This window comes from Myxine glutinosa, chromosome 3 (assembly GCF_964187855.1).
Source record: "Myxine glutinosa chromosome 3, kmMyxGlut1.1, whole genome shotgun sequence".
Taxonomy (NCBI): Eukaryota; Metazoa; Chordata; class Myxini; order Myxiniformes; family Myxinidae; genus Myxine; species Myxine glutinosa.
Genome location: NC_136263.1, coordinates 184165887 through 184182421, shown reverse-complemented (window position 1 = coordinate 184182421; position 16535 = coordinate 184165887). Strand labels below are relative to the sequence as shown.

Sequence of the window (16535 nt, the reverse complement as noted above, 5' to 3'; positions counted from 1 at the left end):
AGGGGCATCCCACCTGGCATCCCTGCACCCCGGACGCCGCCGATCGCCAGGGGGCGCTTCGGCCGGGTCATTCGTCTGCCCCGCAAACTGGCCCTCCAGGTGCGCGGGAATTCTGGGGGGGAGCGTGTGGCGGACACAAAAGCCCACTGGCGTGGTGACATCATTCCGCGCACCAAGTGGGCGGTGGCCACGCCCAAGGGGTAGGCGTGGCCTCATGATATACACCGGGCGCGCAGCCCGGAGCGCGCCAGTGTTACAGTGAGCTCCTGAAATAAAGACGCTTATAAGTTACCGCTTGTCCGCTTCCTCCTTGCTCGCAAGCAGCGCGTGTAACGCCGCGCTTTAACATAAACAAATATTTAAATCCTGATGTGAAGTTCCATACGGTTGGGTGAATACAATTACGAATTCAAAATCGTAATTGTATTCACTCAATTCCAATCAATTGATACTTTAACAAAACAATTAACACAATTAACGTTTAAACATTACAATTGAAGGACGGTTGTATTGTGATATTATCAAACCCACGCATTGCCGTCATCCGTCCACTTCCACATCTTCCACAATCTGTCCACAATTATGAACCTGCCGCGAATGCGGAAGTGGACAGATGACGGCAATGCGTGGGTTTGGTAATATCCAAATACAACCGTCATTCAATCATAATGTTAAATCGTCAAACGTTAATCGTGTTAATCATTTTCTTAAAGTATCAATTGATGATTGGAATTGAGTGAATACAATTACGATTTTGAATTTGTAATTGTATTCACCCAACCGCACGGAACTTCACATCAGGATTTAAATATTTGTTTATGTCACGAATGTTGTTAAAAGTTTATTTTTTATATTAATGCTATTTCATCTGTGACTGGAGTTATGCTGTTTGGAATGAAAAAAGATATATCGAGTTTAAGTGAATGACAAAATGACAAAAAGTCACAAAATGTGAAGGTTTCTACTTTCTAAATGTGAATTCGCGAAACGCCATATAATGCAGATTCTTCATTGACTGGGAATGGAACAAACGTCCCCGTGTAGCGGTTACCGCTGGATGCACACAATCGCCTTGCACCGGCCAGAACACGGCTAGACGAGCCTCTCCCGGGCATGCCCGGACTCACTGTTCCCAGGCACGCCCGAACCTCCCGGGCACGCCCGGTCTCGTCTTTCCCAGGCATGCCCGCTCTCGCCTTTCCAGGGCTCGCCCAGAGCGTCCGGGCATGCCCGCTATCGCCTTTTCAGGGCTCGCCCAGAGCGTCCGGGCATGCCCGCTATCGCCTTTCCAGGGCTCGCCCAGAGCGTCCGGGCATGCCCGCTATCGCCTTTCCAGGGCTCGCCCAGAGCGTCCGGGCATGCCTGCTCTCGCTTTTCCAGTGCTCGTCCAGAGCGCCCGGGCACGCCCAGCCTCGACTTGCCAGGCCGCAGCCAAACACGCCCGGGCAGGTCCAGACTCGCCTTTCCAAGGCTCGCCCTTGACACCCGGGCATGCCCGGTATAGCTTTTGCCGGGCAAACTTCCCGACATAAATGTGTGTATATATTGCTGCCCGATAAACGGGCTTGTCAGAATACCTGAGCTGTTTTGTTTCAATAAAGCAACTCGGACGAATTCCGTCTTTGGTCGCGTCAATTCTTTCGACTCGCGTTGGAGCGCAGTTCCTTCATTGGTGACCTACCGACATGGATACGGCAGTGACGCTTAAACTGCCTACCTTCTGGGAGGCTCACGCGGCTGTTTGGTTCGCTCAGGCGGACTCTCAGTTCGCCCTGCGAGGCATCACCGCGGACGACACCCGCTTCCACCATGTTGTGGTGGCGCTCGGTTCCGCCACCGCGGCCCGCGCCTTGAGCCTCCTCGAGCACCCGCCGGCTGCTGACAAATACGACGCGCTGAAGACACTCCTCCTCGACGCTTTCGCCCTCTCACCGGCAGCACGCGCACGGCGCCTGCTCGCTCTGCCCGAGCTCGGCGACACGCGCCCGTCCGAGCGCATGGACTATATGCTCTCGTTGCTCGGTGAGCACTCTCCGGATTTTCTGTTCCGCGAGCTGTTCCTTTGCCAGCTGCCTCACCCGGTACGCCTCGCCCTGGCTGGCACGTTGATCACGGATTCCCGCGCCCTCGCCAGGGAAGCGGATAAGATCTCCTCGGCGGGCCAGCACATCGGCGTGGTTACCTGGAGCCCGCCGCCATCCGAGGCGACGCCCACGACACCCGAGCGCCCTGTGCGGTTGGAGGCCGAACTGCCGGTGCAACTGGCGGCCGCCACGCCGCACCGCCCGCTTCCGACACGACGGCCGGGGCCTCCACCTGACCGGGCGTGGTGTTATTACCACGCCAGGTTCGGACACAAGGCTCGGACCTGCCGGCCCCCGTGCACTTTCGGCAGGTCGGGAAACGGCCGGGCTGGCGTTCATTCCCAGCCATGAGCGCCGGCCACTCGGGCAACTTGCTGTTTATTCGGGACAAAGCGTCTGGGCGGCGTTTCCTGTGTGACACCGGCGCCCAACTGAGCGTCATACCCGCCTCCGAGCAGGACAGGCGGGACGCCATTTGCGGCCCCTCTTTGGTCGCTGCTAATGGCTCGGCCATACGCACTTTCGGCCCACGCGTCGTCACCCTCTGCTTCGGCAGCCAGCGTTTTCAATGGACTTTTGTGACCGCCTGCGTCCCCATGGCTTTGCTGGGCGCCGACTTCCTCTGCGCGCACGGGCTGCTGGTCGACGTCAAACGTCGTCGCCTTGTCAACGCCGAGACCTTCAGCTCCCTGGCGTGCACGATGAGCAGCTCCGCGCCGACCGAACTGGCGTGCGCCCTCCCGGCAGCGAACGAGTTCGCTCGCCTGCTCGCGGAATTCCCGGCCCTCACGCGGCCGACGTTTTCGGCCGTCGCGGTGCGGCACGGGATCGAGCACCACATACCCACTACGGGCCCGCCGGTCTACGCCAGGGCCCGCCGCCTCGACCCGGCCAAGCTCGCCATGGCGAAGGCCGAGTTCGACGCGTTGGAGCACCTCGGCATCGTGCGGCGCTCCGATAGCGCGTGGGCCTCGCCACTGCACATCGTGCCAAAGCCGGGGGGTGGATGGCGCCCGTGTGGCGACTACCGCCGTCTCAACGACGCTACCACCCCCAACAGGTACCCGATCCCGCATATTCAGGACTTTTCCGCCCATTTGGCGGGACGGGTCATCTTTTCGAAAATTGACCTGATACGGGGCTACCACCAGGTACCTGTCCGGGCGGCCGACGTCCCGAAGACGGCCGTCATCACGCCGTTCGGCCTGTTCGAATTTTTGCGGATGCCGTTTGGCCTCAAGAACGCGGCCCAGGCGTTCCAGCGCTTGATGGACGGCGTGCTGCGCTACCTGCCGTTTCTTTTCGTCTATCTGGACGATATCCTCGTCGCCAGCACGTCCCGCGCCGAGCACCTCCTCCACCTCCGAACACTGTTCGGTCGCCTCAGCGAGCACGGCTTAATTGTCAACCCGGTCAAATGCCACTTCGGCGCGACGACCGTTGACTTTTTGGGCCACCGCATCACCAAGACCGGGGCCGTGCCGCTGCCGACCAAGGTCGAGGCCATCACCACGTTCCCGCGTCCCCGTTCCATCAAGGCCCTCCAAGAGTTCCTCGGCATGGTGAATTTTTATCACCGATTCGTGCCCCGCGCTGCTCAGCTCATGCGGCCCCTTTACGAGGCCCTCCGGGGCAAGCCGGCCAAGCATGACATTGTTTGGTCCGCGGCCATGGACGCGGCCTTCGCCAGCGCCAAACGGGCCCTCGCCGACGCAACGCTGCTGGCTCACCCGGTGCTCAACGCGCCCATCGCCCTCACTACGGACGCCTCCAACTACGCGGTGGGCGCCGTCCATGAGCAATGGGTGGACGGGGTTTGGCAGCCACTCGCTTTTTTCAGCCGGCAACTCCGGCCGAACGAGTTAAACTACAGCACGTTCGACCGCGAGCTGCTCGGGTTATTCCTGGCCGTTCGCCATTTCCGACACCTCCTGGAGGGCCGCCCGTTCACGGCTTTCGTCGACCACAAGCCGTTGGTCTACGCAATGGCTAAGGTCACAGAGCCGTGGTCGGCCCGCCAGCAGCGCCACCTCTCCGCCGTGTCGGAGTTCACCACGGACATCCGGCACGTCGCCGGCAAAGACAACGCCGTGGCCGACTGTCTTTCTCGGGCCAGCGCGAACGCGGTCCACCTCGGCGTGGACTTCGCGCTCATGGCGGCCGACCAGACCACCGACGCCTCGGTTCAGGCACTCCGTGCGGCGGACACGGGCCTCCGCCTGGCCGACATTCCCTTCGCGGGCACCGTCCTGCTCTGCGACGTCTCCCAGGGCCAGCCTCGCCCCATCGTGCCCGTTTCCTGGCAGCGCCGCATCTTCGCCTCCATCCACGGCCTTTCTCACCCGGGCCGGAAAGCTTCTCAGAAGCTGGTGTCGGCGCGTTTCGTCTGGCACGGCCTTCGACGAAACATCCGCAACTGGGCCAACGCCTGCACGGCCTGCCAGCGGGTCAAGGTCCACCGCCACACCCAGGCCCCGCTGGCACCTTTCGCCGTGCCTGAACGGCGTTTCGACCACGTCCACGTGGACCTGGTGGGTCCCCTGCCCCCCTCGCGGGGGTTCACCCACCTGCTCACCATGGTGGACAGGACCACCAGGTGGCCGGAGGCCGTGCCCCTCGCCTCCACCACCACCGCCGACGTGGCGCAGGCGTTCATCGCCACCTGGGTCGCGCGCTTCGGTGCACCAGCGGACATCTCGTCCGACCGCGGCCCACAGTTCACGTCTGAGCTTTGGGGCACGGTCGCCCATTCGTTGGGGGTCACGCTGCACCGCACCACGGCCTACCACCCCCAAGCCAACGGGTTGTGCGAGCGGTTTCACCGCTCCATGAAGGCCGCACTCATGGCCGGCCTTCAGGACGACGGTTGGGCCGACCGGCTGCCGTGGGTCCTTTTGGGCCTTCGCACGGCCCCCAAGGAAGACCTCCAGGCGTCCGCCGCCGAGCTCGTCTACGGCCAGCCGCTCCGCGTCCCGGGCGAATTCGTGCCCGACGCTACCAGTCCCTGGTCCGCCGCTCGCCAGCGCTCGGACCTCCAGGAGGCCGCCCGACGATTTGCCCCCGTGCCGACGTCCCGCCACGGTGGCCCCCAGTCCTACGTCCCCCCGGCGCTTCGCACAGCGGAGTACGTCTTTGTGCGTCATGACGCGCACCGGGGGCCACTCCGGCCGCCGTACGACGGGCCCTTCCGGGTCCTGCGACTGGGCGACAAGTCTTTCATCGTCGACTTCGGCGGCCGGCCGGACCGGATTTCTGTGGACCGCCTCAAACCGGCGCACATGGACGTCGACCGACCACCACGGTTGGCCCTTCCTCCGTGGCGAGGCCGCCCCCCGTCCACAGTTCCCCCCGCTCGACCACCCACCACCACGTCGGACCCCTCCCCACGACCCTCCAGGGGTCGCTTCGGCCGGGTCATCCGGACCCCCCTTAAATTGACCCTGCCGGTGCAGGTCGATTCTGGAGGAGCGTGTGTAGCGGTTACCGCTGGATGCACACAATCGCCTTGCACCGGCCAGAACATGGCTAGACGAGCCTCTCCCGGGCATGCCCGGACTCACTGTTCCCGGGCACGCCCGAACCTCCCGGGCACGCCCGGTCTCGTCTTTCCCAGGCATGCCCGCTCTCGCCTTTCCAGGGCTCGCCCAGAGCGTCCGGGCATGCCCGCTATCGCCTTTTCAGGGCTCGCCCAGAGCGTCCGGGCATGCCCGCTATCGCCTTTCCAGGGCTCGCCCAGAGCGTCCGGGCATGCCCGCTATCGCCTTTCCAGGGCTCGCCCAGAGCGTCCGGGCATGCCTGCTCTCGCTTTTCCAGTGCTCGTCCAGAGCGCCCGGGCACGCCCAGCCTCGACTTGCCAGGCCGCAGCCAAACACGCCCGGGCAGGTCCAGACTCGCCTTTCCAAGGCTCGCCCTTGACACCCGGGCATGCCCGGTATAGCTTTTGCCGGGCAAACTTCCCGACATAAATGTGTATATATATTGCTGCCCGATAAACGGGCTTGTCAGAATACCTGAGCTGTTTTGTTTAAATAAAGCAACTCGGACGAATTCCGTCTTTGGTCGCGTCAATTCTTTCGACTCGCGTTGGAGCGCAGTTCCTTCACCCGTATGTTTTCCAATGGGTACGTTTTTCATGGAAGTCCTTCACGAACATGCTGTCCATGTCTGACGTGCGACTGAAGGTGCCACAGGAATGTGAAATTTATTGGTTTCATGCTTTAGCATTTGCCGTTTCTGCATTGTCTGTTTGCTTCTGGCCTCCCACCCGTGCATAGCACGGGTACCTCACTGGTATGACGTAATATATGAACATTCCCGAAAGGGTGTTTGAAGAAACATAACTGGCAATGCCAAAGGCATTACATTCTACCTTTCAAAACCGTAATTGTCGGTTATAAAACTCACCCAATATGTAGGATAAACATGTGAGGGACATACATACATACGGAGAAACAAACGCTGTAAGCACAGGAACCACACATCTACGTCGTAAAAAATCGTTTGTTTAATCACGAATTTGCCAGTTCAAAAAGCCTCTTTGCAAGTATGAAGAAGAGGAAGAAGCGCTAATGTATGGTTTATTCACACAGCAGTTTGAACGGAAACATTTATTATTCTACGACAGTAGAAACCCTTTAGGACACGGAGCGAGCATACAAAATTCTATATACAGCAGTGATATTTTGCGAAGCAATATAAAAATACATAAAACTACACAGAAGAAACCCACAAACAACAACAACCACAGCCACGACAACAATCGAGTATTATTAAAGATACTTATTTTTACGTGTTTTGCTTCATGTGTTTCACGCTCAATTAAAGACGCAAAGGCAAGCCATGCACATTGTGATACATGACAGGTTCGACGATATGTCCAGCCTGAACGGCATGGGAATCAAAATGGCGGTGTGTGGAATCAGCCCTAATGACATCACATCAACCCTGTCATGTGACCAGATCGTCTGCTCTGATTGGTGTACGTTTGAGGGGACATACATACATACAGACACACTGTTCTAGATGGCTTTGCCCTGTGGGCGACACCGTAAAAAAAAAAAAAATGACCTCACTCCTCTCTGCGCACACGCGATAGGGACTAATTCAGAGCTAAAGACCTGCTAAAATACAGGTTCGTTTTCTGATTCATGTTCAACATATAACAGTTGAAATGAAGTTGTTCCTCGATCAAAATCTGTTGTTTGTGGACAGACAGAAAGACAGAGAGAAGTGAACCAATTGCTGAACCCCGCTTTTTGCTTTGCGTGCATGGGATAATGAATATATTCCCGTTGGAAAGGTGTCAAGCATTGAATTATCTTTATTCGAAAAAGGCAGAATTTAATAAAGCGTTACAATTGCTGAGCCACAACACTTTACAGCACAAATGCTAAGCCACAACAGAAAGATTTCTGGTTCTGTAGAATCATGCCATCGTATTTTCATGATTTCAAGTAGAATATCGCTCATTCGTCGGTATATAGGCATCCCACATTGGTCAGTTGCATCCCTTAGAAATGACTATTTAGGAGTGTAAATGAGGATTAAGTTTGCATGACCAGAAATTGTGGTTGAGTTCACAGTTGAGTTTGCCACAATCCAAGAGCGCTGTTGTGTTTGTTCCTGTTTTTATCTACATCCCCAGATGCAGCAGTGGACAGGAGTAATTTCCCGAGGCTGACTGACAAGCCGAATCTGCCATACATTGAGGCCTTCATGCTGGAAGTTTTCCGACATTCCACTTTTCTCCCTCTGGCTGTTCCACATTGGTCAGTGTGCCGAGATGTATAATACGTGTATTAAAAAATCGTGGCTTAGTCATTGACATAATTTGAAACAAATGCAGTTGAGTAATGAGGTAAACTTTTTCCCATGTTCCTCCGTAGCACTACGAGAGACGTTGTATTTGAAGGTTACTTCATTCCCAGAAATACCTGTGTGTTTGTGAACCAATGGCAAGCAAACCATGACAGGTAATGCATATCACATCACTGCAGGAGTACAATATGTCTCAATAAAATGTAAACAGACTTTATTTGATATATCAGGAAAACTAATTAAATTGCAGAGATTGGGGCAATACCTAAAATATCGCATGAGCCCATGATGGCTGTTTACCCATAAGGCTGTGCAGAACAACATGATAGTATCGTTTCCGATGTATAAAGTCTGTTAAGCTTTTATTGAGACACCCCCTCCCCTGTCTCTACAGTTGTGGCCAAAAATAATGACACCATTACAATTTTCAAACAACTCACAATTTTCTCGAAAAATAAGTTGAAATTGACAAAAGTATTTGGTCTCCACAAATCTTTATTTCACTGTTAATGTTACAGAAACTTTGTTTTTGATTCAGAACGTAATATATCCTTTCAAATCAGAAAATAAAAAGAAATGGCATTGACAAAATTATTGACACCCTCGACTTATTTGGTGGCACTTTGGACAAAATAACTGCAGTCAAGAACATCCTATAGTCATCAATGAGCTTCCTACATCTCTCGACTGGCAGTTTGTCCCACTCTTCTTGTGCAAACTGCTCCAGTTCTCCCAGATTTGAAGGTTGCCTTCCCCCAACTGCTGTTTTCAGATCTCCCCACAAGTGTTCAATGGGATTTAGATCTGGACTCATTGCTGGCCACTTCAGAACAGTCCAGCGTTTTGTCTTGAACCAATCCTGGGTGCTTTTGACGTGTGTTTGGGGTCATTGTCCTGCTGCAAGGTCTATTACCTTTAACGGAGACCCATCTTTCTTACATTGGGTTGAACATTGCGCTCCAAAACGCCTTCACAATCTCGTAATTTCATGATGCCATGCATACATTCAAGGCAGCCAGTGCCAGAGGCACCACGCCAACCCCAAAACCGCACTGAACCTCCTCCATGTTTGACTGTAGGAAAGGTGTTATTTTCTTTGAAGGTTCATATTGTTTTCTGCAACCATGGAGATGATGTGCTCTGCAAAAAAGCTCTAATTTGATCTCATCTGCCTCAGGACATTCTCCCAGAAGGATTTTGGCAATCTCCAGTCGGGCTTTCTTAAGTCTCTCTCTCTCAGCAGTGGGGTCCTCCTCGGTCTCCGACCATAGAACCCCCTTTAATTGAGTTGGTGGCGGACGGTGCGAGTCAAAACTGTCATACCTTGTGTCTGAAGGTCAGCTTGAATCTATTTGGCAGTTAATGGAGGTGCTTTCTCCACCAGTCGAACAATCCTTTGCTGCAAACTTCGATCAAGTTTTCTCCTGTGGCCACATCCAGGAAAGTTGGCTACAGTGTCATGGGCCTTAAACCTCCTGATAACATTGTATACGGTGGACACAGGAACATCAAGGTCTCTGGAGATGGACTTGTAGCCTTGCGATTGTCCATGCTTGGCTGTAATCTTGTGTCTGACCTCCTCAGACAATTCTCTGGTTTTCTTTCATTTCTCCATGCTCATATACATGGTGACACAAAACAACAGAATGACTCCTTTTCTCTATTCAAACTGGTTGAATGAGTGATTTTTATACTGCAGGCACCTGCAACTCACCACAGGTGAGTTCATTTCCAAAGTAAAGGAGAATCACCTGCTTGAAATCAAATTATTTATACCGACTTCTAAAAGGTGCCAATAATATTTTCCAGGACATTTTAGGATTTCTGTGTGGAATAAGCAAAGATTTAGTAATTTTTTTCAGCTTTTTTTGTTTTGGTCCAATGCAAACAAAAGAAACACATATGTGGATACCAAAAGATTTTTTAATTTCAACAATTTTCTGGAAGAAATGGTGCATTTGAAAAAAGTGCAAGGGTGTCAATATTTTTGGCCATGACTGTACTTTGACGTCTGGCTCCTTCAATTTCATGTGCCCCGATCAACGTTACTTTTCAGAAAAATGTTCATGGTATTCCTTTGGAAAATGTAATATAATTATTATGGCAGTTTCCCTCCAAACATCTTCACAATTTATTGCGAGTTGGGTATTTAGATTTTAAAAGGCAGACGTCCATTGTAAAGGGATCACTTTGAAGTTTCGTTTCAAATTATTATAAGGGGTTGAAAACTTTATTCTATAAGTTGTGGAACACTTTTTGCTTGTTTCAGCTGTGCTGTATAAAGTTGCATTTCAAACATTCGGCTTGAAATTTCAGATGTTACATAAACAGATGGCATGTCATGAGAATAAGCATACGCAATTTCCACACTGAAAGTGAACATGGTTTCATGATAATGCTCTATTTCTTGGCGGTTTGGCAGAAACGTTTGGAAAGAGCCGGAACGCTTCCTTCCGGAGCGCTTCATCAAGGGAGATGGTCAAATTGACCGCGTGGCTGGCAACGACGTGCTCTTATTCGGCATGGGCAAGCGACGCTGCGCCGGGGAACACATTGCTCGCATGGAAGTGTTGCTCTTCCTGGCGATCATTTTGCAGCAGCTCCACATTGAGGCACGACCAGGCAAGGTCATTGACCTGACTCCAACAGCCGGTCTAACGATGAAGCCCAAGCACCAAAAGTTATCCTTTATAGCACGGAAATGAAAGATTGCTTGAGGTGAAAAATTACTCAAGAAAAACTGATTTAGAGATGAAAAATCTCAAGCATAGAACTTGCAAAGACAGCAATTGCTTTCGCCTGCAAAGCAACCGATTTAGGTGCATCGACCAATATTTTAAGGCTTAAGGGGTCAAATTATACATTGTGCTTTAAAGTTCCTTCTTATCACTTCATGCAAAATATATTTCAGAACATCTAAAAAAAAAATTCACCATTGAAAACTCAGAGGATTTTGTCGATATCGTCATGCCTGAGGCTCCCGTTAACACAGTATACCACAGTCCTGGGACCTTTAGTCTCGGGATATGGCCCAAATGGTCTTTTATTGCACTGCGTTCAATGGATGCTACAACTAGCGTTCCCCAAAGATCATTCAATTGGGTGGAAATGGACAGCAAACACACTCGAAAAGCAGATGGCTCAAACACACGTTTTTGTATATAAAAGGTACAGGGAAGAGGGTGGACAAGACACTACTAATAAACAGTATAAACCAAGAAAATCAAAAGGAAACAAAGAGGTGGATGGGAATATGCAAACTATTTTTTTGTGTGTGTACCAAGTCAAGGCTCGTGTAGGAGCTAACACATAGAACATATAACAAAGGGAGCGGGATACAAGAGATGGAGAGAGATGTAAGTACAACAAGAGTAGGGAACAGGAACATCGGGAGATCTGTGGAAGGGAGAGGGATGGGGCGGGGTAGACAAGATGGACGCTGCAAGGACTTTTAGGAAAGAAAATGCAACTTGAAGGAGGTGGATTTGGGGTGGACTAACAGGGGTAGAAAAGATCAAGGTTTGAGATGGAAGAGTGGTAAATGGCAGCACATTTATACGTGATAACTAGAACGGCACTCAGTGGAGAGCATACCTCTGCCTGGTTGGCCATATCACTCAATGGTGAAGAATCACTTCAAAAATTCTACGAGTTGGATCCGGATCCGGATATTCACCATAATTGAATAGATTCTTTCTTGTCACACACACACACAACCTGCCCAACAAGTTTCGTCCAAACCCATCCACAACTTTTTGAGATATGCTGCTATGTATATGTGGCCTGATCTCCCAATGGTGAAGAATCACTTAAACAAGCGTTATGCCTAGGTACCCCGTCGGTGAAGTGATGCGAGTTGACAAAGTGGAAGACGCAAGGCGGCCATCTTGGATTTTGACGTGGCGACCCAATTTCCAATAGCCTTCTTCATTATGCCTAGATACACCCACACACCAGATTAGAAGTTGGTACTTCGCTTATTTTTCAAGATATTCCGCTCACAAGGTTCAGACATACATGGCGGCGGCCATCTTGGATTTTGACGTGGCGACCCAATTTTCAATAGGCTTCTTCCTTATGCCGAGATACACCCACACAGCAGATTATAAGTTGGTACTTCGCTTATTTTTCAAGATATTTCGCTCACACGGTTCAGATATACATATGGTGTCGGCCATCTTGGATTTTGACCTGGCGACCCAATTTTCAACAGCGTTCTTCCTTATGCCGAGATACACCCACACACCAAATTAGAAGTTAGTACTTCGCTTATTTTTCACGATATTCATCTCACAAGGTTCAGACATACATGGCGGCGGCCATCTTGGATTTTGACGTGGCGACCCAATTTTCAACAGCGTTCTTCCTTGTGCCTAAATACACCCACACACCAGATTAGAAGTTGGTACTTTGCTTATTTTTCTGCATATTTCGCTCACAAGGTTCAGACATATATATGGTGGCGGCCATCTTGGATTTTGACGTGGCGACCCAATTTTCAATAGCGTTCTTCCTTATGCAGAGATTTTTTTTGATTTTTTTTGTATACAAGATCGAGGCTCGTGAAAGAGCTAACATTAATCACACAAAAAGACAAACCGACACACAAAACACAAAAAACAAGGGGAGCGGCAGACAAGATGGGGAGAGAGGGGGAAGGACACAAACACAACATTTGAGAGCAGGGACATCGGGAGGACTTGGGGGGAGGTGGGAGAGGAATAAAACATATGAACACTGCAAGGACTCTGGGGTGAATTACCAGGGGTAGAAAAGATCAAGGTTTTCTATGGGGGAAGATAAGAGATGGTGGTGAACAGCTGTTTTAAAGACCTGGAGGGAGGAGTGGGATTGAAGGGAGTGGGGGAGTTTGTTCCAGAGGGGGGAGAAAAGGGGAATGAAAGAGTGAAGGTGAGCAGAGAGCCTCGACTTTGGCAGTTTAACCATACGAGGGTTGCAGGCAGATCTTGTGCGACCTGAAGGAATATTGGGGGGACAGAGCACAGAGAGAGCTGGGGGAGCAAGGCCGGAGAGGAGACGGTAGAAGACAGAAAAACCACCAACCTGCCTGCTGTGAGTGAGTGAAAGGCCCTCGGAGTTGACTACATCACAGGAGATTCCAATGATTCTGAAAGCTTTGGCCTCAACAGCGTGAAGCCGAGCAAGGTGTGAGGCAGGAGCACCAGCCCAGAGGGGGGAACAGTATTCCATTGAGCTGCGGATGAAAGCCTTGTATGTGGTGAGGAGCTCAGGTGTGCCAAGGAAGGACTTTGCATGACGGAGGATGCCCAGTCGGCAACTGGCTTTGGAGGCCAGCTTGGAAATGTGGTTTTCCCAAGAAAGAACATGGCAGATAGTGAGACCCAAAAGCTTGAGCGACAGAACTTCTTGAAGAGGATTGTTGAGAAAGTAGATGGGAGGGTTGTCCAGTCAGTCCTTTCGGAGAGACATTGTAAGAGTGTGAGATTTGTCAGGATTGAAAGATATGTTCCACTTGTTTGACCAGTCTGTGATTTTGTCCAGGTCTGCAGAGAGTGAGGAGGCTGCAGACTGCCGATCTGAGGGATGAGGAATGGAGCGGCAGATAGTGGAGTCATCAGCAAAGAGATAGAGAGGATTTTCCAGAGAGTCGGAGAGGTCATTGATGAAGACCAAAAATAGCACAGGGCTTAGAACACTACCTTGGGGAACTCCAGCCAGAACAGGAAGGGAAGATGAGAGAAATCCATTCAGGGCCACACGTTGCCTACGACCAGAGAAGAAATCCGCAAGCCATGAGTGGAGATTTCCCTGAATACCATAGGAGGTGAGATGGGTGAGCACAGCTGGGTGCCAGACCGTATCGAAGGCACGTGATATGTCAAGTGAGACAGCTCTGATTTCCTGTTTGGCATTGAGGACCTCCATCCATTGTTGAGACAGCAGAAGCAACATGTCCAGAGTAGAAGGACCTGGTCTGAATCCAAATTGATGATCAGAGATCAAGCCATTGGAGAAGAGGAAGGATTTGATATCTGAAGCAATGATGGATTCCATGACTTTGCTGATAATTGGGAGCAGGCTGATTGGTCTGTAGTTGCAAGGATCTGTTTTTGCACCTTTTTGTGTAAAGCGGTAATGTTTGCTGATTTCCAAGATGCTGGCAGATGACCTTGAGCAAAAGAGAGGATGAAAAGAACAGAGATAGGGTGAGATAGAGCGGCAGAGCAGGATTTTAGGACCCGAGGGCTGATGCCATCTGGTCCAGTTGCAGAATCAGAGTCGAGGTTTGATAAAAACTTCTCCACCTTGTCAGGAGAGAAGGACACAGAGTCCAGGAGCAGTTGGGCTCGACTGGGAAAGGTGGGAACAGAGAGAGATGGGTTTGGGACACAAGATTTTGAGGCAAACACAGAGTTGAGGCATTCGGCTTTGTCACGTGCGGTGTCAACTGTGTCGCCATTTGAGGTAAGGGAGGGGATGGAGGGGGAACAAAACATCAGAAACGGATTTGACCAGACGCCACCAGGATTTGGAGGAAGGAGACTGGTGTGAGAGTTCAATCTTGAGGGTGGAGAGATAGTGCTTCCTGGCACTCCTGAGGGTAGAAACACACTTGTTTCGAGCTTGGTGGAAGGAACTGAGATTGCCTTCAGTTGGATTTGCATTCCAAGACGCAAAGGGAAGTTGTTTCAGGGCAACTGCCTCACCACAAGATTCAGTGTACCATGGACGGGAGGATGGGTAAGACAACTGAAGACGAGATGGGATAAATCTGTGCATGAGAGAGAGCAGTTTGCTTTGGAAGAATTCCCAGGAAGAATTGATGTCAGAGGCATTAGAGATGGGAGACCAGTCCAGTTGATTGATGGCTGCTTGCAGACCGTGCCAGTCGGCCTGAGTGAAATGCCAGACTCGTCGGCGCTGAGGAGGCTCTCTGAGAATGGCCAGTGAGATGTCCACTTTAACAAGCACATGATCAGAAGAACCGATTGGAGCAGAAGAAGAGCAGCAGACATTTGCAGCGAAGTTAGTCATAACCAAATACACCCACACACCAAATTAGAAGTTGGTACTTCGCTTATTTTTCAAGATATTCATCTCACAAGGTTCAGACATACATGATGGCGGCCATCTTGGATTTTGACGTGGCGACCCAATTTTAAATGGCCTTCTTCCATATGCCGAGATACACCCACTCACCAGATTATAAGTTGGTACTTCGCTTATTTTTCAAGATATTTCGCTCACAAGGTTCAGACATATATATGGTGGCGGCCATCTTGGATTTTGACGTGGCGACCCAATTTTCAATAGCGTTCTTCCTTATGCCTAGATACACCCACACACCAGATTAGAAGTTGGTACTTCGCTTATTTTTCAAGATATTTCGCTCACAAATTTCAGACATATATATGGTGGCGGCCATCTCGGATTTTGACATGGCGACCCAATTTTCACTAGCGTTCTTCCTTATGCCGAGATACACCCACACACCAAATTAAAAGTTGGTACTTCGCTTATTTTTCAAGATATTCATCTCACAAGGTTCAGACATACATGGCGGCGGCCATCTTGGATTTTGACGTGGGTTGTGTAATTAAAATGTATCTAAGTTGAACCCAGGTGTGATGCTCTCTCTAACCACTGAGAGGCGTCTACAAGAACTTGGACGACTATCGCTCCGAGACACTCCTGTGACATTTAAGCCATGACATGTACACTCGAATGGTGCGTATACATAGATAATCTAGGCTTGCTTGCATTGAATGATATTACTGATTGATTATATCCATGATTCCATGATCCTGATATATTGCATGACTGTATTCTTACAGGATGTTGCCAGAGATCAAATTGTCATTAAACCTACTACCAGGTCAAAGTTGTGGAACTCACTTTCATTACAATTAATGACAATTTGTCTCGCCGTTCGATCGAGAACAAGAGGCGAACGGGAGCATCATGGCGGGACACAGAATGATCCAGGTGCCGCTCTTCGCAGCCGACCCACAAGCAGCGGATGCGGGCGCGGAGCTGACACATTGGCTGAAAACCTTGGATAAATCAATTCAAGGCTCAGGAAGCCGCCGTCACCAATGAAACGAAAGTAGAGGTACTACAAACAAAAGTACATCACAACGTGTACCTGGCGATCGAACAATGCGTGACATTCGATGCAGTCGTGACGGAGCTGAAGCGTATTTACATTAAGAAACGAAGCGCGGTTTATTCCCGGCATCTGCTGGCAATACGAAAACAACAGCCCACGGAGACTTTAGATCACTTCGCACAAGAGCTCCGACGTCTGCTGACCGAGAGTGCACCGGAGGTGCGTACACATGAACAAGTTTATGATGAGCTTGTACGCGATTCTTACGTCGCGGGACTCAGATCCCCAGTAGTCAGACAGAGACTTCTTGAAGAAGCCGACTTGACGCTCGCTGAAGCACTATGGCTGGTTCACATCTATACCCAAGCACGGGAACAATCCGACGCGTATGAACACCCATACGTCACTGCGGGGACATCTCGACAAGTTTGACCGGAGAGAGCGACCGTCGAAGACGCGGATTCAGCCACGGCATCTCTGCCGGAATCGGAGACCCCGGCCACTTCCGAGGAGGATTTTGAACCGGGCTTGACGGCAGCTGA

At 51.0% G+C, this 16535-nt stretch overlaps 2 protein-coding genes across 3 annotated transcripts in view; both read left to right on the top strand.

The window, feature by feature from the left end:
* LOC137422989 (cytochrome P450 1A1) overlaps positions 1 to 10847 on the top strand; it is a 43887-nt gene extending 33040 nt beyond the window's left edge. The window contains exons 6-8 of the mRNA XM_078774810.1: positions 7729 to 7852; positions 7970 to 8056; positions 10324 to 10847. Of these exons, the coding sequence (XP_078630936.1) occupies positions 7729 to 7852; positions 7970 to 8056; positions 10324 to 10606 (494 nt within the window). The 3' untranslated portion in view covers positions 10607 to 10847. The remainder of the gene's footprint in view (positions 1 to 7728; positions 7853 to 7969; positions 8057 to 10323) is intronic.
* Positions 1 to 16535, top strand: part of LOC137416447 (cytochrome P450 1A1-like) — a 72013-nt gene that overhangs the window by 17492 nt on the left and 37986 nt on the right. Inside the window, exon 1 of one of the 2 annotated variants that reach the window (XM_078774814.1) lies at positions 15886 to 15996. The exons of the other annotated variant lie outside the window; for it this stretch is intronic. The gene's annotated coding sequence lies outside the window, so the exon portion shown is untranslated. Of the gene's footprint in view, positions 1 to 15885; positions 15997 to 16535 lie in introns of those variants that run through there. 2 annotated transcript variants of the gene reach the window in all.